General features: G+C 41.8%; 1 protein-coding gene across 1 annotated transcript in view; it reads right to left on the bottom strand.

The window, feature by feature from the left end:
• MYO16 (myosin XVI) overlaps positions 1-22,349 on the bottom strand; it is a 480,319-nt gene that overhangs the window by 76,928 nt on the left and 381,042 nt on the right. The window contains exons 29-31 of the mRNA XM_072782401.1: positions 7,415-7,511; positions 2,313-2,559; positions 150-421 (exon numbers count right to left, since the gene is read on the bottom strand). Of these exons, the coding sequence (XP_072638502.1) occupies positions 150-421; positions 2,313-2,559; positions 7,415-7,511 (616 nt within the window). The remainder of the gene's footprint in view (positions 1-149; positions 422-2,312; positions 2,560-7,414; positions 7,512-22,349) is intronic.

A 22,349-nucleotide genomic window follows, 5' to 3' on the forward strand; every position in this document is an offset into this window, starting at 1 on the left:
TTTAATGATTAAAGAGCTGCTGGCAAGCCAACAAGTGGACTTATTTCTATTAAAAATAGATTAGGGCAACAATACTGCTGTGGGAACTGAGACCGGAAGGCAGAGCATCAGGGCCTCGACCAGGTGCTCCCCACCTTCCCTCCGCTGACCTTCACCTGCAGACTCCCTGGCCGCCGCCCACAGGCAGGCGCTCACAGCCTCGTAGGAGGCGCTCAGCCGCGTGGTGGGGTCCCTCTTTGGCTTGGGTGGAGGCTGTTTCCGTGGTGACGGGAGGCCGCTGCTGTCATCCAGGCTGGACACCGAGTGTAGAGAAGGAGACCGGGTGGATGGGCCAGCCAGGGACTGGATCAGGCCATCCACCGCCATGGGAACCGGGATGGAGCCGTAGTGGAAATGCTTGGGTCCGCCCTTATCTTCGGCTCTTGGGGGAACAAAACACAAACAGCACCCCACGAGAGAGGGGCCCAGATGCATTATTCAGATGGCAACAATGAACCCGCTCAAGCAGACATAATCGCAGCTTTGGGGTAAACAGCCTTCCCCGCCGCTGCTGGAGGATGCGTGCGGAGCACTCTGGAAACCCAGGCACCCAGAGCGAGCTGCCCATCCTTCCGACCCCTGCATTCTGATAAACGAGCACGGTGGGGATTCATCACGGTGACCTTTGAAGAATCTCACACAAACGCAACATTTCTTAAGGAGTACCACGTTTTCTATCAGGCATTCATTGAATGAATTTTTCACAGTCTGATTATTAAGCAAATCAAAAAACCAGAATTTCAATCTGAATGATAATTTCTGAAAATCCATCTTAATAGAGAGTTATTGATGCATCAAATGCTGGGAGTTCATCACCGTCTCCCATTGCCAAAGAGTATGTACTTGACTTAAAACTATCAAAGGTTTACATTTCTCTCTCTCTCTTTTTCTCTTTCCTTTTTTCCTTACCATTTAAACTCCACAAGCAATTATTTAGTGATGTGCAGAATTATTATTTTTGTTCTGTTATTCCATCTGGTCGTGCAATGCCAAGCGAACTGCTGGTATTCAATAAATAAATAGAAAGATACTTCTTCACTTAATTTCCTATCAGGCAAATGAATACATAATCAAATTGGGAAATTGGGGTGGCTGTTTAGTTCCAGCAGCGAAAATAATAAATATTATTCTGGAAGTCAGATAAAATTAATAGTTATCTGGTTTAAAAAAAAATCCCTTCTGGCTTCACATGTCAATGTAATCATGTACTAGTGAGATGCCAATGCGTTCGTTTTACAAGGAGTCTCTGAGCATTTGTTTTTATAATTATATCTTTGTGTGGCAGAGTACCAGCCGGGCTGGGATCTACCACGAGGCACAGCCAGACACCCATGTAGAAAATGAACTAGCCGGAGATGAAAGTATGGCATTCAGTGAATAATTTGTTTTCCCTGTAATGTTTAATTACAGTTTTCCGTACAAAGGGAATTTTTTCAGTATTTAATCATGGAGATATTTGAAGCTAATTAGTGAGAGACACATCACCATTTCATCTTTAATAAAAAATCATTTGACACAGGCAGTTGAGGCGAAGGGGAGTCATTTTCAGTGAGAAACCACCAGCGAATGCCAAGTTCCTATGGCAAACCAAACACCTGCCTGGCCCAGGTCCCCGTCCTCCCAGGAGGAGTGCTGAGGATCAAGGGTATCCCCATCCCTCATGGAGAGGTAGGAGTGATAAGAAGGAGATGCACCAGGTCGCCCCCACATTTCTATCTCAAGCTCAGCATCCTAAGCGGACTTTAAAATAAAAAGCTTTCCCCTAAAACTTTCCCAATTGGTGAAGAACTGTGACAAATTACTAAGGGAAATATAATTCATGCAAAGCATTGATTTCACTACTTCTCTGTTTCAGAGTGGCTTCTCCATTGTTTGGGTCAAATTTCCAGAAGTTTCTCTGAGTCACCTTTACATATATAATACTTGTATACAGATGTCAAGAACCCGGCTATGTATTTTTGCTAAGACAGAAATATGAGCTGCCTTAAAACTCTGGCCTTGAGATGGTAAGTGATGCGGCATCGTAGGGGAACCGATAACTGTTTCATATGGCGAAACGATCACATTGTACCTATTGCATGAAAAGAAAGCACGAATAGGGACCCTTTTAGATTGCTCAGAGGTTTCAAATAGCAAGCCATGCACGCATCCATGCCTGTTCCCGTAACCACTGTCATATTTGACTGAACTCTGCATTAAGGGCTATCAGTATTTTCCTGACTCCACTGGATCAATGACAAAGGTAATTAAAGTTGCATACTATCTGCCTTTACCTTTTGATTCCTTCCTCTGGCTTGTTTCTGGTCTCCACTTTCTCTTTATGGTAAATAGCATTCATTTCGTTGCGCAGCCGATCATTTTCACGTGCAATGTCTGAAGCGTTCTGAATGACCAGGGCATCATAGGTCTTCAACCCCATGTCCTCTGTAATCTGCAGGAAGCTGTTGATGGACGTGACCTCTTGCTGTCTGATGCTCCTTTTCTGAAGCAAGTGCTGGCGTGCCAGGAATCCTCTTACAACTTCCATAAAAGAACACAATCATGGGTCAGTTAGAGGAGTAAAAGCAAAACCCCAGACACCCACAAACAGGTCACAACACATTTATATCTTAGCAGCTATAACATAAGACACATTTAACCCAGAATAAGAATTTACAAAATCTTCTCATCCCATATCTGAAAAGGTATCTAAATTCAGCAATGATAACACTGAGAGGCAAAATCCTTAAACTAAGGAATGAGATATCCCCACTTCTTTTCATAACACAGGCTGGACGTGATGGACTGGATGAAAATCAGGGCGAAGGACTCAGGTCCAAACCCCAGGGAATTCTGCAGGGTGGCTTCAACTGGACCATTTTGGGATACACGGCTCATCTCTCATTATAACAGAGTACAACAGAAATGTCTGAGGTTTGGGGAAGTAGTCTTCAAAAAAATCATGCACATATTGTTAATAAGCCTATGAGTTAACTCCTAGAAAAATGAACACTGCATTTAAGACTCTGCAAAGAGAATGTGTGTGTGAATTTAGGACATGCCTTCTGCTCTCCAGCGAAGTGGCACTAGCTAGAAAGATGTGTAAGAATAGGGAGAAATAAGGGAGTGAACACACTCTGAAATCGCTAACATGTCAGTAGCAAATGGTAAGACCTGAAAATAGAAATAACAATGCCCATCATTGAGAGTCTCTTCCATGTGTTAGGCACTCTATCATTTCATACCGAAACCCAGGGATAATTAATAAACCATTATCTCCACTTTGTACCCAACGGTGGAGCAGCTGAGTGAGGCTGAAAAAACTTCTCCAGGTAAGCACAAGCGATGAGCGATGAGTGGTAGAGCCAAGTTTCAAATCTCTGTGCGTGAATGTGCCAAGTTCATTTCCTCACCTCGGACCACCAGAGAAGCTTTCCAGAGAGCAAGGCACCGGCAGAGAAGTCAGAGGGAAGCATATTTTCGATCAATGTGGGGAAGAGCTTTCTAGCAATGAGCCAAGATGTGAACAGCTCAGACCGTCTCCTGAGAGAGGGAGTCAGTAAAGGGCCCCTTCTGCTGGATGCTGCGAACAGGTGTAGGTGAAGGAGTTCCTATGTGGACCTTTCAACCTTAGGACGCTGCTCTTTCCAAGTCTAAGTGTCTAAGGTCAGAAGGAGTTGCTGGAATTATAAGAAGATCTAGAATTTCAGGGAAAAACCAATGTACGTCTCAAAGATACTTTGTAGTGGTGGTGGGAGGGGGAAGGCCTGTAAAACATTAAGTGCTTTCAAATATTCCCTGGCTCTAGAAGAATAAATGTGCCGGTTATCTAGGATATTTATTTTGATGATTTTACTTGATTAGAAGATAGAAAGCTGAACACAAACTTTCCACCATCACGGCTCCAGAGGCAAATAATATACAGACATCTAAAATGATTAAGGCTTTTTTTTTTTCTTTCTTCAAATGGCAATACTAAATGTTTGATTACTTTGGAATGCGGTTGTATCAAGTTAACTGTAAAACAGTCATGCTGAACTAATCTAAAGGGGAAAACAATTAAACAGTGAAAGGTACAATCAGACTACCCAGAATATAAAATGTGGCATTAAAATGCAGACGTGTTAGCCATGAGATGGACAGGGCGGGGCGGGGGGGGGGAGAAAAGAGAGAGAGAAACAGAAAACCTCCAACAGATCTGTTTGCTTGCTCATTCCTGTTACATTAAAAAAATTGAGACATTGACTTTTGGAAGGGTGAAGGTGAGGGTATATTCAAGATGTTTAATCTTTTGGAATTAAGGGAAGATTAATGTGGCTCTGCCAGACTTCTTTTGACCCTGCCACAGCAGAGCTATTCACCACAAGCCTATTCACCGGGCACCTATTGTCCTGCATCCGGGGGACTCCCATTTTCTCACACTTCCTGTGGCAGCCTTTAAAAATTCTTTAAAAATGATATCCCAGCTCTTAAAAGTCGGTATCTTTAAATAAGAGGCAAGCAGTAAAAACAAATCTGCCATAATCGATAACTGATACATGCTCTTTTTTCAGACAAGTTAAAGATGGCTTTTGTGACACTGGCAGCACTGAGATTTTAAAGACAGTTTTCCACCAGGACAAAACGAACAGCTAGGATCAGGAAGAGACTTCTGTTAGGAGTAATTCCATTTAATATTGAAATGCTTAAAGTTATAGCTTGTTTCCCCCCAACACATACGAAGGAAAAATGAGAACCCTTGTAAAATTGGAAGTCACTCCAGCTTGTATAAATTTTGAGTAAATTTCCCAGTAGCAAAAAGTACGGAAGGGACCATTCCAAGACATGTAAAAATAAAGATCAATAATTAGTGCTTTGCATTGAAGAGCCTGTAATTTTAAAGATGCTTTTATATCCATTATTTCATTCATGCAATCTGAAATTTGGGTTTTTATCGTGATGCCATTTGTTTTAAGGCCTATCTCAATTTTTATCTTTGAAGGTGAAGGAATAACTAGAATTCTGGTTGTTCCTTCCATTTCAGGTCAGTAGGGCCAGCTTAATCTTTGTCGTTAAAGAGAGGAGACGTCTCTAGTGGAGCATCCCCGATGGAAGAAGGGGTGCAGATTCTTCTAATTGTATTGAAGGAAGACTTCCAGGAGAATTTGAGATCCTGTTCTATGTACAGATAACATGACAGTAAATGGGATTCTCCGTTGGCTCCCTAGCTCAGGGGTTAGGCGCTGGTCTTGGCGAGGGGGTTCCCCATATGCATCAGCTAAGGCTGCAAGTGCAGATTCTGATTTTGGAGGTGGTGGGGGCCGGAGATTCTGCATTTCCAGCCAGCTCCCAGGTAATGCTGCTGCCACAGGTGCCCACATGGCACAGCCGTTGATGCGGCCGATCCCACAGAAGGAACTGCAAAGGCGGTGGTGCAGACTGACCTGGGACCCTCTTCCTACAGAGAGGAAGGATGAAGTGAAGGAGGCCAGATTGTCATAACCCAGAGGGAAGCAAGAGTTGCCCAGAGCCACGGTGGACTACCTCCATCGCCGGGGCTCCCCATACCACGCTGACCTCCAGCCTGGTGACACCGGCTTCAGGAGACCATGCAGAAAAACAGCCACGGGACCATGGAGTTCAGAGGACAAGGTGGGCCATGGGACCTGAAGCAGGTGCTGGCAAGTGCTGACTGCCTGGCAGCTCTGCTGGAAGGCACTATACCTGTCAGGGTCCCACGCTGTGTTTCTCGGACACTAGATGTACTTGTCAAGAGCTGCCTGCTTGGAGTCCTTTAAAGAGGCTTTATGGAGGAGATCCCTGGATGGCTCAGCGGTTTAGCCCCTGCCTTCGGTCCAGGGCGTGATCCTGGAGTCCCAGGATCGAGTCCCGCGTCGGGCTTCTGCATGGAGCCTGCTTCTCTCTGCCTATCTCTCTCCCCACTCCGCCCCGTGTCTCTCATGAATAAATAAATAAAATCTTTAAAAACAAAATAAAAAAAAAATAAAGAGGCTTTATGAGAGCACTCAGGCCCAGACTGTCTGTGGATGCCTAGAGGCCGAGGGAGAATTAAAAGCGACTGTCCTGAGGAGGGGTTGTGCCACTTCTACGGTGGGCAGTGCAGAGGGCTGCTTCTGTGCTCCCGAGGATGCCAAGAGCCTCTGAACACCTGCAGCCCCATCAGAGAAACCCAATGCCAGATTACACAGAAGCACTGCCCGGGCCCCTACCATTCCCTGTGTTGTCAGCCCCAAGGGTCTACACGCACCTGCACAGACAGGGTGAGAGCCGCGCCCATGCCCCACCTGCGGGGCCTGAGGTGGCTAAGAAAGATGGTTTAACTTGCAAGGTAATTCTGAAATTTGAGCATTACTTGGACCGGAAATGTAAAATTCTGTTGGAGATAGGCTGAGTCACCAGCATGTAGCAGGGCTTTTTATCCCTAGAAAACGATGGGACTCCCTTGGAGGAGCAGGGGCTCCATGGACAGAGGCTTGAACAGAATAAAACTGATTTCTGCATCCTGCGAGTCATGCTTGTGTTTTACCTTGTTAGAGATATCAGAGAGCTAATTAGGCCCATTACAGCAGGTTCCCCAAAACTAGCCTATAACTTCTCCTTCTTTAGGAAAGCTTTAAATATTTTATTTATGATATATAATATAATTAAATCTTTAAGAAAATTAGAAAATTAGTGTCTATTCATTATATGCATATTTTATGTGAGTTAAGAATTTTTTGAATGTACCCATTTTCAGTGGTCATTTGGGTTTTTAATAGGGAAAAAAATTCTACATGGAAATCTCCCCCAACACTAAAGTGAAGCTGTCTGCTATTGAAGATTATACTCCAATATTACTGTCACTTCATAAAGGAAAAACAAAAGTCAAGGGTTTTCCCAAGGCACATGTCGAATTACATAAAACATATCCTGGCTAACCTGCCTATGCCAGTCCTCCAAATCCCAGCACACCAGTGGCACTGACTGAAGTGGCCTCTATCTGGCTCATATCTGTACCTACATGCCATGTGGAGGGGTTCCCACTGAGGATTCAAAGGTACATCTTTGGCCTGTGCTTCTGAGCAAATCAACAAGCATGAATATTTGCGAGGTGATGGCTGAGTACATAAGATATGATGTGATTTAGGTGAAAATTTGATATAAAATTTCAGATGGAATGTGTACCAGATAAACTATGAGAGCAGCATGTGCATAGGCTGGTTGAGAGACAGGTAAAGAGCAAACAGAGCCACCGTGCTGGCTCAGTGCCTGAAAGCTGCCCACATACAGTGTCATCGTAAGGACAGAGGGGACCCCCTACAGCATAGATCCCACTAATGTTTCAACTCAGGGGTGCATTAAATGATTTTGTATTTCAGCTCAAAGAGGTTCAGAAAGATTAGGGTGTAATTGTTACCTTTTTGGCAGGTTATAATTTTTCTCTGCAGCTGCAGGCACATATCATTGAGCTGGTTGGCGTGCCAGTATTTTAGAAACACTTTTCGGACTCCCATCTAAAACACAAACAGCAGGGAGACATTAAACAGCATGAAGATGCCAAAAATGATGATGGGAAAACAGTCAGGCAAGAGGTTTTTCCAGAAGAGGATTAGAAGAAACAAAGCTAACAAAATTAATTCCGGTACATCTTCTTTAATTCTTAACAACACTATTACATTTACTCACAATCCCAAAGGTTCTATTCGAATAAGTGTGCTTGCTGTGTGCACATATGGTCATTAATATTTGCAAATGCCCTCATACTAGACTTGTGGTGGTTGCACCCTGTAGGGCCAATGAGGAACAGTGGCCATGACTCCATCAGAAGGTAAGACCATCCCCATCAACAACGCTCACATTCTAGACCCTCATCCACCCTTTGTGATTCTTTTCTTTCCTCAACTCAAAGCAGGGGGGTTGAGTCTCTGAAAAGGAAAGCAATAAAACAGAAACATAAAAAAAAAAAAAAAACCATAAAGCTGACACACAAAATTGTTTCAATTATTTTTCCCCCCTACACTGTGTATTATGATAAATTGAATGTTTATACAACCACAATTATAGAGCTACAGCACAAAAGTAAAAGGTCTTAACAAAGTCATCTATGAGCAATAATCTTCTAGATGATTGTGTAAACAGTAATACAATGAGCATTTCTCTCCGGAATTTTTAAAAAGCGAGTCACCAAATCAGCTTCTACAAAAGCTATAGTGGTATGCGAGCTAGTCCAGACGTGCTGCTACTGAGGATGACAGCTGCCAAAGGAAAGTCTTAAAGCCACAAAACAATAAACCACATCCATGCATCTTCAAAATAATTTCCTTGTGTGTTGTGCATATCTTCTAAGAATTCACAGAAGTGTGGTAGGTGTGAGGAATGCCCCTCACGATGTAAACTCATGCAGGCTCTGAGGAGAAGCAAACATAAATAATTACAGAAGGGCCTGGTAAATACTAACATGAGGTGCTGTGGGAGCTCCGAGGTGATACTCTGTGAGATTAAGAAAAAAACTGCTCAGGCAAACCTTGTGATAATATTCTTAGCACTTGAGATAAACGCCACCAAAATGAGAAGACTAACACGTGTGATCCCAAGCATGAGCTGGGGATGTTAAGATGCTAACACCCCACAGCCCTGGCATACATCACAATGACACCCAAAGCTTGCACGTAGCACACACCATTAGGCACTGGAAGGGTTTATAGGTCAGACTTGTCTCCAGAAGGCTTGGCCAGTGGTGGTTTACGAACCTTTTCATATGAAAACTGGGTTTATTCCAAACATATGTTGTCACTTCACTCCTCATCCTTCCACCTAACTGCCCCCTTCGCCATGATCTGCTGTCTTAATGAAACACACGGTTGTGCAAGCGATTGGGGCCTGAGTCTTGCATTATGGTGGCCAGGCTGGTGAGTCCGATTAATGGGGAAAGTTCTCAAATACTGTCCTGTTTCAGTGGCTTGGATCCTGGTCTTCATTTAGTTTTCTTTTAGTTTGTTGAAATTTGAGACAGTCACCTGGGTGGGAAAGTACAGAGAGTTGCTACTTTTTCCCATTGTATTGCCACTCCCTCTCCCTAGTTATTTTCCATAATTCATAGTCTCTTTTTTTCCCCCTTCCCAACTGCTGACTTATTTTGGCAGTCAACAGGAAGAACAGTTGGTACTGTCTGTGAGCACTGCGGAACAAATCTGTGAGACAGGCACTGGGAAGGAGGGAGCATGGCATCTTTCTATTCATCGTTGACTGTGGTGTGCATGCAACTCATGGTGGGAAGCTTAATCCCAGAGGCAAAATTCATGCAAACCTGTGTCCCAACCTGCAAGTCTAGAAGAGTGAGAGCTAGCAATTCTACACAATGGGTGGGAGTCAGTAATGATACCTAGGGGAACTAATTTATGGCAGGAGCTCGACATGGGAAAAGACCTACGTGATGGAATTAAGACAACTGGATTCTAGTTCCACTCTCTTAATTAAATGGAGACGCTGAAGGGTGTTGGATTGGATGACAAAGATCTTTTACAGTGATATATCTAACAGCCATTTAAAACACCGAAGAAGGTTTATCTTGAGAACTGTGCTAGATCCTGGGGATACAAAGGAGGATACTGTCCTCAAAGAGAAGCTTCTGGGGATGACCAACAGTGAGCAAAAATGAGAGTCATGTCTAAGGGACACCAAAGAGAAGAGGTGATTAAGACGGGTCAGGCAGGATTCACTGAGAAGCAAGTTATCTAAGCCATGTAGTCTTGAAGGATGGGTAGGAATTCTCCACGGTGTCTAGGGATAGAGGGAGAAGATGAATATGGGATAGAAAAACCAGCCTGTGAACACCAAGGGGCAGGGAATCTATCCTCAGGCATAGCTGCATGAACAATGATGAGGGAAGAAGCAACACACATAATTGGTGGCCACGTTTTGAAAAGTATTCCAGGAAAACCTAGACATTTTTCTATGAACAATGTAGATGCACTGAAAGATTTAAAGAGGATCTTGGCTAAACTTCATAAAAATACTTTTTGAAGTTTTATATGAAATTTATAAAGTTCCTTCTTAAAACCGTCTGGAAGAATGGGTTGTTGGGCTTGGCTCTGGGAGGCACTTGGTGAAGTGGGACAATATAATGTCATTGACATTTCAGATTTGGAAAACCCACTGTTGCTTGTCTGTTGGCCAACTCTTATTTATCCTTCATGACTGAAATCAAACCCTACCTCCATTACTAGATTTCTGGTACTCATTTATCTACACCTAGTAGGGCTTTGATGACTTTCATTTGTGTTCCCAGAACACCCTATGAATGATTCTTTATTTCTCTTATTATATTGCATTGTATATTTGCCATTATGCACATATATTTACATCTCCTTAAGAATATGAAGATATATTCTTGAACTTCACAAGTGGTAGGGATGTGGGGAGGGTGGATTCAGATTAGAAACAGAACATAAGGAATTGTGAAATCCTGGTATAAGATGAGTCATAGCGGTGGATGATAATGTCTTCAAGGATGAAAATAAGATATGATGGACAATGAAAACATAAGCCAGACCCTAAGTCATTCAGCAAACTGAAGATAAGTCATGGAAGCCAGTAGGTGATAGAACAAATGACGGGGGCGATAAAAGAAAAGTGGGGTGAAAGTGTTCTACATATGGTATAGATGTAACACAGAAGGCTGGGGAGCAATGAGTCAGCTGGCCTTGCTCCTCCACTGAGACACAGGAAGTGAGAAAAAGTGAAACCTCATAACAGTATTTTCAGGAATGTCCAGTTTTCAGTTCACATATGGGAGCTAAATTAGAAGAGGGGTAAATATGGAAGCAGTAGGTTTTTCTCACAGTGTATTAGAGACATCACAGGACCTGAAGGTGGAAGGTGGGTAGTTAAGGAGTGAGTGGTCTGAGTGCTTCATAAGGCAGACCTGAATGTCTTGCAGGCAGGAAAAAAAAGGACTCCTTCCTGAGATCCATGGATTGGGATCCCTGGGAAGGGAGGAGTTGGGCAGGAATGTGAGGCACAGGGCATGTGAGAAGGTGTGGCGCTAGACAGGCAGACGCTCCTCTGGGAGCCAGAGGATAGGGCAGCTTCCAAAGCTCCTGGCGAGGTTTGGTATAGTTGTGCCCTTGAAAATTCTCCAGAGGTAAATCCAAAGACTTTGCAAATGAAGGAGGCTTCTGGGCTTTTGGTTCATTGGGAGGGGGAAGGGACAGAAGCCTGAATTTACATTACAAGTGTCCCCCTAAGGTAGCCAGAGACTTTGCTTGCGTGGCGGGGGTTTTGTTCTACCATCACATTCAGATGGGTTAAAAAATTCTATTCAGCTATTTGAGTATACTTCATACTTATCCAATGGGCAGACTCTTTCTTTCTTTCTTTCTTTCTTTCTTTCTTTCTTTCTTTCTTTCTTTCTTTCTACTTATGTTTTTACCACATAATTTATTTGTGGTTTGGCAATATTTGGAGAGACTCACTGGAAATTTTAAGATTTGTTTGACTTTGCTGGTCTTTTAGAGATGTCATGTTTATAATAAATGCTTCTTCTTCCCTTAAAGAATGAAATTCATCATTTAGTAGTATTTTGGATTTCTTTGTCAGAAACTGTTTTGAGTAACACATTGTAGTCTTAAGTCCTCTGCTATCACTCGGGCTAAGTATTACTGGGACATAAATCTAGGAATCTTTTTTAGCCAAAAAAACCCAGATTCTGTATTTCCATTGTCTACTAATGATGTTGATCAGGAGAAAAATCTTGGCCACTTTAATTTTTTCTATGGGAATGAATTCCTGTAAAGTTACTCTGTAATCTGTGCCTTAGTGTGCTATACCAAATCTGATGCATTAGGATTCATTCAAATGCAACCAAATGTTCCGATCACCTACAGTTTTTATTTTGGTTGCATTCTCTTAGAAGAAGATGTTTCTCATAATCAAAGAGAAGGAGAGGTTAAAACATTCTCCTACTGAGCCCTCTCCTTGTGTACTCCCTAGATGCAGAGTGTTCTGATCTGAGATTAAAATGTTAATGTCATTCTCACTCCTGTAAAAGTAAACCATCTGTGAATTATAGTCATCGCTATTTTTATTAGAAAACCATTAGGTTTTTTTTTTTTTTTTTTGAAGTGGCAGATTTTAAGAGATTAAACAAAATTGTCATTGATGACTTCGAAAGCTTCAATTACTGCTACAGTTCTCAGGGATTTTTTAGAGTTGGAGGCTGGGGGATCATAGACAGCTGCTGGATGGCATGTAGGTGGCCTGGATGACACACTGGAGAGAGATCAAAGGGACCTATGAATATGTTCTCCCTTTTCTCCCCATCATCACTGAAGGCTGCCTCCAATCACAGAGGTGCAGACAAACAGAAGGTGGAGCAAGCTTGCTGGTAAAGGTGGCCCTCCTGTGAGGGGTACAGACACTCACGGTTTCCATGGCAATCCTGGGATTCCAGCAGGAGGAGCCTAATACTGGCCTCGCCCTTTTAGGAATGTCCCCCATTCACAGATTGGGAGACTGGGGCAAAACTATGTTCAGAGCGGTCTTTCTAAACATCGAGCTCATGTTACTTTCATGCCTGAAGTGATCTAATAGCAGGTCACGATTTTCAGGAAAATATTCAAACTCTTCTGAAATGTTTGTTTGTCTTTTTATAGTATGGCTTTATTCAATGCATTGAGGTTTATCTATTCTCAAGCCATATCTATTGCTCACTATTCCAAAATGGGAGCTTAGTTTTCTCTTCTGGCTAACATACACTATATGCCTTTCTTTCAATCCTCTACTGGATAAGCTCCTATTTACCCTTTACAACATAGACAGCTTGGTGAACTCTGAGTTTAGCGTGTACCTTAAAATAATGATTTCATTATAATAGCACATCCACATCCCTAATGCACCTAGTCTGTACCTCTGTAATACCACTGAGTTCCTGTTTTTGTCATTATTTGTGTACCTGTCCAAATAGTTAACTTGACTGTGAGATCATGTGGGCTAGGCTGATGTTGGAAAATAAAGATCGAAAGTTACATCTGTTAAGGTGAAGGATATAAAAGTAAATGGAATGCTAAAAGGAAGACAGCAGAATTTCAAGGGTGATTATAATGGACACTAGCGATAACGAGAACTCAGATCTTAAAAGGCAGTTCATTTTAAATACATTTTTAAAAAATTGCTTAAACTATTTGAACTCATTCATTTTGTAAAAATGCATCCAATGAAAAGAGTGAGAAACAAAAGTGTTAACCTTGCATATTTCTGGTGCCAACAAATTTCTCCTATAAGTTTATCGCAAACTGAAATCTAGAATTTATCCGGCCCTCTAATTCTTTACCTGCTTTTGACTCATCTTGCACATTGCCTCCAAATTACTAATAATCCAGAAATATTCAATGATTCCATATTGCCTAGAAGCTAAAATGTAAACCTTTGGGTTCAGCATTCAAAGCCCTCCATAATATCCTTTTTTTTCTTTTTTAAAAAAAAGAGATTTTATTTATTTATTCACAAGAGGCACAGAGAGAGAGAGAGGCAGAGACACAAGCAGAGAGAGAAGCAGGCTCTGTGCAGGGAGCCCGATGTGGGACTTGACTCCGGGACTCCAGGATCACGCCCTGGGCCGAAGGCAGGCTCTAAACCGCTCTAAACCACTGAGCCACCCAGGGATCCCTCCATAATATCTTTTTTGTTAATCTCTGAAGAGCTCACACTTCTTACTCTTTTAAAATGAGTGTTATTTACTGTTACTTTAGCTTCCCACACACTCTGTGAGAGCAGAAAACTCTCTCTTAGAGACTTAAGATACCATCAAGGGCCTGCAGCATTCTCATGCATGGAGTTTGTATTGAATAATGTCACTACTGAAAAAAATAATAATAATGTCACTACTGCTCTAAGTGTTATGTTAGATACTATGTCTATAATTATTGACATATCTTTATTAATAATTACCATACATTTAATAATAGTTTATGGTGAATGCTTATTTTTTGCTGCAAAAATGCTTTCTTTTCATTATTACTGACAAAGAATTAATCCTTGAAAATTTTAATATTCCTTATTTTAAAAACAGTAGCATTATTCTTATAAGCACTTCTCATTTAAAAGACAAGATATATCATGTTATAGTTGCATCAAAAGTGGTCATTATTCACCATCATACTAGCACTCCCAAAAATTCCCTACCAAAGAAGGTCTTTTCCCAGTTTTAAAACAGCTTTCTTGACAACATTCTGAGCACCAGTCTTTCTTTTACGTGTTTTGATGTCTGCATCAGTCTCCCATCAGCCTTGTTTTCCTTCCTGCTGATCTGAGGATATCATTGTGTTCCTTTAAAGCACTCTTCTTTCTACTTTCACCATGCAAAGCACTTTCTGTACCTACAAGGTAATCTCTTCCAGACAGAAACAGCTCCAAACCCCAACACTTCCACATGCACCCAAGAAAAGCCCTACACTTATGCCTTATTGTGTGTCATTTTCACATACTATGGGCACATTGTATCATTATAGCTTTCCTGATTTTCTTTTCTCATATTTATTCACCCATCTATCCTACCAAGTATCTGTCCTCTCCATCTCTTTAATCATTCATCCAGCGTTTCATCCACTCATCCACTCGTCTATCCATCCCTCTATCCGTCCATGCACACATCCATCCTTCCCTGTATCCAGTCACCCACCTGCCCACCCATCCCTCTATTCATCCACTCATCTATCTATCTATCTATCTATCCATCCATCCCAACAATGACCAGGGGCTTTCCTGATACCAGGCATCTTGCTAGGCTCTAGAACCACAAGGAAGAATAGAACATGGTCTATCCTTCCAAGAAGCTCAGTTAGACAACCCTTTAACCAAAATTCATCTTCTTCAGGCTGAATTCTCATATTTCCCCTATTTGCTTCTTTGATTCATTACATTTCTAAGGATGGGCATTATTCTATGTGTGTATGTTTGATTATTGATATTTCAATACTGTACATTTTCATGGTAGCTTTGAGAAACTACCAACTGGAAATATTCTAATGTTCAGCCTGGCTCTAGATATATTTTTAAACATCCTCAGAGGATACATTTATGCTAAAATACAAGTTCTCTTTGTTATAAATAGACTATTCTTGAAGTTTCAGTTCAACACAGAGAAGATAATTACAGCCACACACATCGAATGGAGTACCACATCTTCCGGTATTTGAGGAAGGTGGTTCGGCTCAAATTACATATAATTACAGGTTAAGAAAATTAATTACTCTCACCTAGAACAGTATGACCTGTACAGCAAGCAGAGATGAACAAAAACTCCTACTTTGAGCTGACTAGTGTGAATAACTCCCTGTTTGAGCCTACATAGTACGTCATTACAGAAATCACATTGCTGTGGTCAAGAGCACTTGGGAAAGTAAACCTCTTCAGCTCAGTCACACAGTGGGCAAAGTGAACCAAAGCCAAACCCAAACAATGCTGATCAGCTTCAGAATTGGAGAGGAGACAGTGCCTTGGAGAAGTTGATGTAGTCATCGAAGGGACACCGTCTGGTCACTGTTTTCAACAAAATGGCCTTGAGAATATGAATAAGAATTACCTGTCTCATGGAATGTGTATGCTATAAATGATTAACAGCAGTGGCCACACGATCACAGCCCGTCATCCTGCCCGCGACCTGCACACAGAGAAACACAGAGGGCTCTCCAGCACCATCATCTGCCAAGTCATTGCCATCTGTGCCTTCTGAGGTTCGCTCTACTTCTAAAACAAGGAATACTACTGGCGCTTCATCTTGGGCACCGGCTCTTATATTGTTCATCCTGAAGAGCATTTTTAGGTATTAAAAAAATACTTACAGAGCTATTGTAATTTCCCAAATATTTGTTCTGTGGTGTGTTCACATTTTCCCTAAGATTCATCTATATTTATTTTTGTGAACCATCTTCTGCTTTGAACTCCTAGAGGGCCAGGTGCTTCCATCATTTGGAGATCCATACATATTTTGTGCAGCAAATTTGCCCTTGTTAATAATGTCGGTTTGAAAAGAGGCTTAGCTCTTCAAGTGATGGAATAGGCCTATCTATTGAAGGTCACTGTGAGTCGTATTCTGTCCCTTTACTGCCTTGGCTGTCCTTTGTTCCATCTACATTCACCTGTTAACCGGCCTCCCAGCTCTGTTCTTGCTGTCCAGCAATGCATTTTTTCACGTTTAAAGCATAAATCAGGTCATGTCACCATCCTCTCTGAAGCTTATCGATGGCTTCAAAATGAACTTAAAGCATAACATGGTGTTCTGATGCAACCAAGATCCCACAGACTTGACCCCTGCTTACCACTAAGCCCAGTACTAAAGGTGGTGACTTGATGTCCCCAAGGAGTGAAACTGGTTCCTGATCCGCAAAAAACTCCTTTGCTATTACAAGTTTGTAGTATACAATAGGTACTTAATAAAGGCTTGCTTTAGGACTAAATAAACCTGGAACTGGGGACAATGAGATGGATGTATACAAGATGGAACACTGGATGACACATGGACAGCTCCACCACTTTTTAGGAGCTGTTGAGCTGTTGTTAGCTACTGTCCTGGAGAACTGAGCTTTGGAGCGCCGCAAGCCAGTGCCATAGCAAAGACTGTTTCACCCTTCCCAGGAATGAATTCAGGAGTAATTCTCTCGCTAATTTTCCTCCCTAGTATGGCAATAAAGAAAACACCACGTTGAGAAACATTGCCCTATGGACCATTCTCTCCCAGCGCTCCGGCCACCACCAGCCCTCAGCTGACTTCATCTCAGGGCTGGCACACTCTGCTCCTGCCCCAGACCGCACCTCCTGCTCTTCAATCTTCAGATCTCAGCCCACACGTGTTCATTGGAGAGATGTCCTTCCTGACACCTGCCCTCTCTAAACCAGGGTCCTTGTGGGCTCCCTCCTGAAGTGGATCCCAACCACTCTGTGCTTCTTTATTATTGTTGATCTCCCTCCCGGTCCCAACCCTGTGAGCCTATATGCCACGTACGAGGGACATAGCATTATGCCTTCTCATTGTACCATATCGCTCCTGTGTGACTTCAGGAACATCAATGGTGCTCAATAAATGCTTGTTGCCTTAATCAAACATAAGCCTGGAGCAGGGGGAAATGAAGTAGCATTCTAAGAGATAAGAGCTGGATTAGGACCAGGCACAGCTAGATTTCACTTACTATTATGTGACAGATATTATACTAAGCCTTTTGTGCAAGGAAGCTGAGAGGAACGATGTGAAATTACTTTAAAGGAGAAGGTATCATAAATGTCCGTAAGGCTTGATGGTGGATACCTTCACTTCCAAGGAGAAAATCTGGTAATAAGTAGGTTCATTCATTCATTCAACAAATACTGGTTCAGTATCTATTATGTGCCAGACTCTACAGGGATGTAAGGGAATGTAATGATGAGACACACACACACATACACACATATATATATATATATGTATATGAAAACATACTGTTTTTACTCAATGAAGTTCAGAGTGAAAGAGGAGAGAGACACACAGACCAGGAATCAGACATTGTAAACATCATTTTTAAAAGCTTGGTCAGTGGATACACACCCAACATTTGGAGTACCTATCTCTGGGTAGTTCATTTATGGGTGATTTATATTTTCTTCTTTAATTTTCTCTATTTTTCAAATTTCTTATCAAGAATAAATACTTTCATACAAAAATGTGCTCATATATATGCACATGTCTGTCTAATGTAAGAGAAAAAAGGAAAGCCCTTATACACGCATCTATATAGTAATTCTCAGTTTATAATGCACACAGTAGCAAGAGATATGCTAAGATCACTAACGTTTATTACTTTCAACATTAATAATTCTAGAGAAAGGGAAGGAATGTGAGAGAAAGAATAATTTTATAGGCTATTTTCTAGCTTGTACTTACAGCTGATTTATGAAGTGCTCCTTGAGTAATAAAACAAAGGTTATAAACCATTAATTTATTGTGCTAATAAGAGCCAAGGGCTCTAATACCATTGTCTTGTCTTAGAAGATGTAAAAAGAGTGGAAGGTGCTTAAAACTTTAACAGTTTCTTGCTCTTACTTTTATTATCTTTTCTCTACTGTACTATTTTAGATTAATGAAATAATAAATCCTTCATCCAACGGATTTTATTTAATGTTATGGTAAAATGTTAATCTCATGATTCTCAGCACTGTAAGAGTGGCTCCTTCAAAGATCATATATTTTATGGAGACACGCCATGAAATCTAGGCCATCCCCTGATACTCACACTAGAAGTTGGTGGTAAAGAAAATAAGTCTTGTAATTTTTTTGTTAGTGAACAAAATAGGAAAAGTGTATTTCATTCAGATTCAGGGTTTGTCTTTTGTGAGAGCCCCTTGTTATTAGGTCTGACATGATCGCGATCCTGCTCTGTGTCACACACACACACACAAGCATGTGCTCACATGTGAGTGAGTAGCTATCATGTCACATGGGTTGTTGGGACAAAGCTGAAGTTCTAGCTCTGTCTCTCACTTTCTGCTTGTATAATCTTGAGGAAAGTCACCGGAAGTCTTGCTGGATCTGCCTTCTCACCCTGAGACCATGTCACAGGCTCTCCATTTCTTCTTCCAGCTTCCAGTAATCTTCCCTGCTTCAAAGGAGCCTCACCTCACAGGACTCTCTCCTCTGCCTTTCCACAAAGCCTCCTCCGCCCCAAAGCTGTCACAATCTGTTTGAAAGGACAGTGACATTTCACCAGTGAAAGCTTCCCCAAGCGAGGGCCACCGTTCCCTGCACTGACTTTCCCTGTGCTCCGAGTGCCTGTGTTGGGAAGCAGCGCCCCTGGCAGCGCAGGGGCTGACTCTGACAGATTTGTTTCTCCCTTCGTCATCCCACCAGATGGCTTTCAAATGAATATAGCATTCAAATAACTACACAGAAAAAAATCATCCTATAACCAGTTGATTCATATAAAATGTGTGAAAATCAGATTATACCATTTATTTTTCCACTTAGAATTAGTAGTTTCAAAAGTTTTCACTTTACATAAATGACATAACATAGCAAAACAAGCATGTTCCACATGGGCCTAAATGCCTGCCAGTCACTTTTCTGTGGCATGGGGAAATCAGGGCAGAAAGTGGTTGATTAAATGTGCCTGGATTTGGAGGGATTATTTTCAAAACACCCTTAAAGGAGGACTGAACTGAAAATGTCTGTTTAGATGGAGCAAATACCTGAATAACTTTTAAAAACCAACAACAGAAGGTGAATAACAAGCGGCTCCATGCAACTTGTTTTCAGACTGTGACTTAATTCAAACTCTTTGTATCTTTTCCACATATGAAGTAATCTGAAGAATCTGTTTCATAAAGAAAACTATATCCAGTGAGATACAGAAAACTGAGATCCTGGAAGAAATCACAAGGGGCTCTCACCAAAGTTCTGCAAGTCAATCATATTGAGTCAGTCTACTCAGATTACCTCCAGAACCTTCCATCCCTCCTGCAACAACTAGCTTAAATTCCACATGAAATAAGGATGAGGCTCCGACTAGGCCACCATATTTTTAAAGACCTATCATTTACTTGTAAACATGAACAAGAAACCACCGGCAAGTAGGGCTCCTTGGCAGCCACCACTACCTCCTGATCATTTTTCACTTTTGTTCAAAATAAAAGCATCTGATGTGAAATCTGCGATGTTGAGAATGTTAAGAGAACAGCATCATGAGCAAGTTCACTAAAACTTGTGGTGACCGTTTGGAATCATGGGGCAGAAGGCTGAAGGCTCCTTCTAGAAGTGAAGGCTCCTGGTGTAAAATACGCAACAGGTTACTTATTATCTGAAGGCGAAAATGCTTTAGAGCAAAACCCAAGCAGTGTGATTAACAGGTTTTTCATAAATGTTTAAAAGAATTAATTTGGCCCTATACAATATTCTCTTTAAATTGTATTTATGGGGCGGTAACAAATTTTAAAAACAATTCTTAATTCCATAGGTAATTTATTAACCCATTTACCTTCTAATCATAGATACGGGCTAAACTTCTACTTGACTATCATCTCAAAACAACTCCCTAGATATTACAACTCTCAGGTTTGGGTTGTGAATTATTCCAGATCCTAATGTGCATTCTTAAAGGTCCACGTATCCACATAAAATATAGAGTACGGTTTGGCAGCTTCTTAGAGACCAAGACTCATCTGCTACTGTATCCCATGCCTCCTCCTCTGCCCCCTGTGCTGGGGACACAGAGCAAACTCGACACACACAAATCCCCGGTGATGGAGAGACTGCCCGTAATCTTACAGAAGATGGACAATGTGAGGGGTAAGAAGAAAGCAGAGAGGAGAGAACAAATGTCGGAGAGGTGCAGAATGCTGGAAAGTTAGAATATGGCAGGGAGTGAAGCCTGACACACTGCAGACTGGGGATTTACTCAAACGGCTCACTACAACCATTCTCAGACCAACTTCACTCAAGTTGTGAGCTGGAAGCGAGTGGGACCCTGACTCCATTTCCAGGAGCGTCATTGTCTCCCATTCCTGGGGCTGCCTGGGGACGACCAGAGTAGCAGCTTGGTCTAAAACTGAGATCAAACCCTTCCTGAGAATCCTCGTTTGATTCCAGGTCTTGGTGTCCATCTTATCTTTCTATTCTTTCTCTCCGCTTTCTCCTTCTCCTCCTTTTTGTTCCAAGATGCAGTAAGGAAGGAGAGTCCAAAAGCACTGAGCCACGTAAGGGTCACTGGCTGATGGTTTGGGTAAGAAAGATTGGGATCAGAATCGGCCTGCAACGGGATGGAGTCAGCGTGACTCTCCTTGTCTACCAGGTGAATTATCAACATAAAAAGATACTAACTTCAAGAAGCAATCTGCTCAGAATAATAAAGGAATCTATAAATGCCTTTGATCAAAGCTCACACTATGATACATAATCTATGCCTTTCAAGTTCTGTAATCTGAATAAAAGGGCTTCGGATGGTTACATTAAAAGATATAGATCGAGTTAAATGCGGTGGAAAGAACACAGCATAGCAAGACATAGATGCGGTCTCAGCAAAGGGGCCTTTCCACTGAAACTAAACATTAACCGCACCTAATACCTTGATCAGTATGCTGATCTGCAAGACTCCATTTCCTCATATCTCAAATGAGGTCATTACCACTCACCCTGCAGACTTTCCTTTTTCAGCGTACAGTTGTTATTAGGTTTAAATCAAATAAAACCAAAGCTCTGAATGGTTGTAACACATTCTGTAGATGAGAGGAATCATCATGTATAAAATATTAAAATTTCCAGAGCCTCACACACGGACGCCAGACCCACAACCACACAGAGAATAAACAGCACGCATGGATTGGTAAACAAACCCCATGGCACTGAGGGGAAGATGTCTCTATTCGCAGCTGAAACAGGAGATGCCATGGAGTCACTGCAATGCACCGAAGTGGGAGAACATGGAGCTAGAACCCCCTACTGACGCCTCAAAGGCTTCCCTGCACAGAGCCTGATTAATGAAAAGGGGAGCGGAAGCAATCTCACAACACCTCCAAGATCTATCAGAGCGACAGTGAGCGGATCATCATATTTTTAGTTAAGAGATTAGAATTTCTAGCTAACACTCTATGCAGTTTCACACAGCAAAGGATGGCTCTGATGCCTGCTGTCTTCTGGTGCTGCTTTTAAAAATATGGAAAAGAATGACTATCAATTCCTGGTAACCATTCAGAGCCAAAGGATGAACACAGACTGCTTAATGGAAACATACAGTGTGACTCTTAGCAATTTGGGAATCATGCTACAGAAACAACAGCCACCCCTTAGGACCTTACATTGCTTCAACAGCTCCTCATTCAATTTGCCCTGATTGACCACCCAGAGGAAAATAATAACAATTCTTCCCACAATGACCAACACATTTCAAACAAATGCTTTGCTTTTGAAACTGAGGAGTCTGACTTTCCAGGTCAGGAATAAATGATGTGTTAAAAGCTCTTTTGCTGGGGCACCTGGCTGGCTTCAGTAGGTTGAACACCTGACTCTGGATTTGGGCTCAGGTCATGATCTCAGGGTTGTGAGATTGAGCCCAGCTGGGGGGTCTGGGTTGGCCACGGAGTCTCCTTAAGATTTTCTTCTCTGCCCTTCCCTCTTTCTAAATTAATTAATTAATCAATTAAAAATTCTAGCATAAAAGTGTAAAAGTATAATAGAGATAGGCTTTATTTCTATGAAGTCAATGATTTTTCTTTATAAAGTATATGAAAAATTACATTTTGGAGAAGAAATTAGTCTTTCTTAACTATTGAATATGGAACACACAAGCAAACGTGCAGTGAATAGATGGATTTATTTATTGTTTTTTGTCCCATAT

Source organism: Canis lupus, chromosome 17 (genome assembly GCF_048164855.1).
Source record: "Canis lupus baileyi chromosome 17, mCanLup2.hap1, whole genome shotgun sequence".
In the NCBI taxonomy this organism is placed as follows: domain Eukaryota; kingdom Metazoa; phylum Chordata; class Mammalia; order Carnivora; family Canidae; genus Canis; species Canis lupus.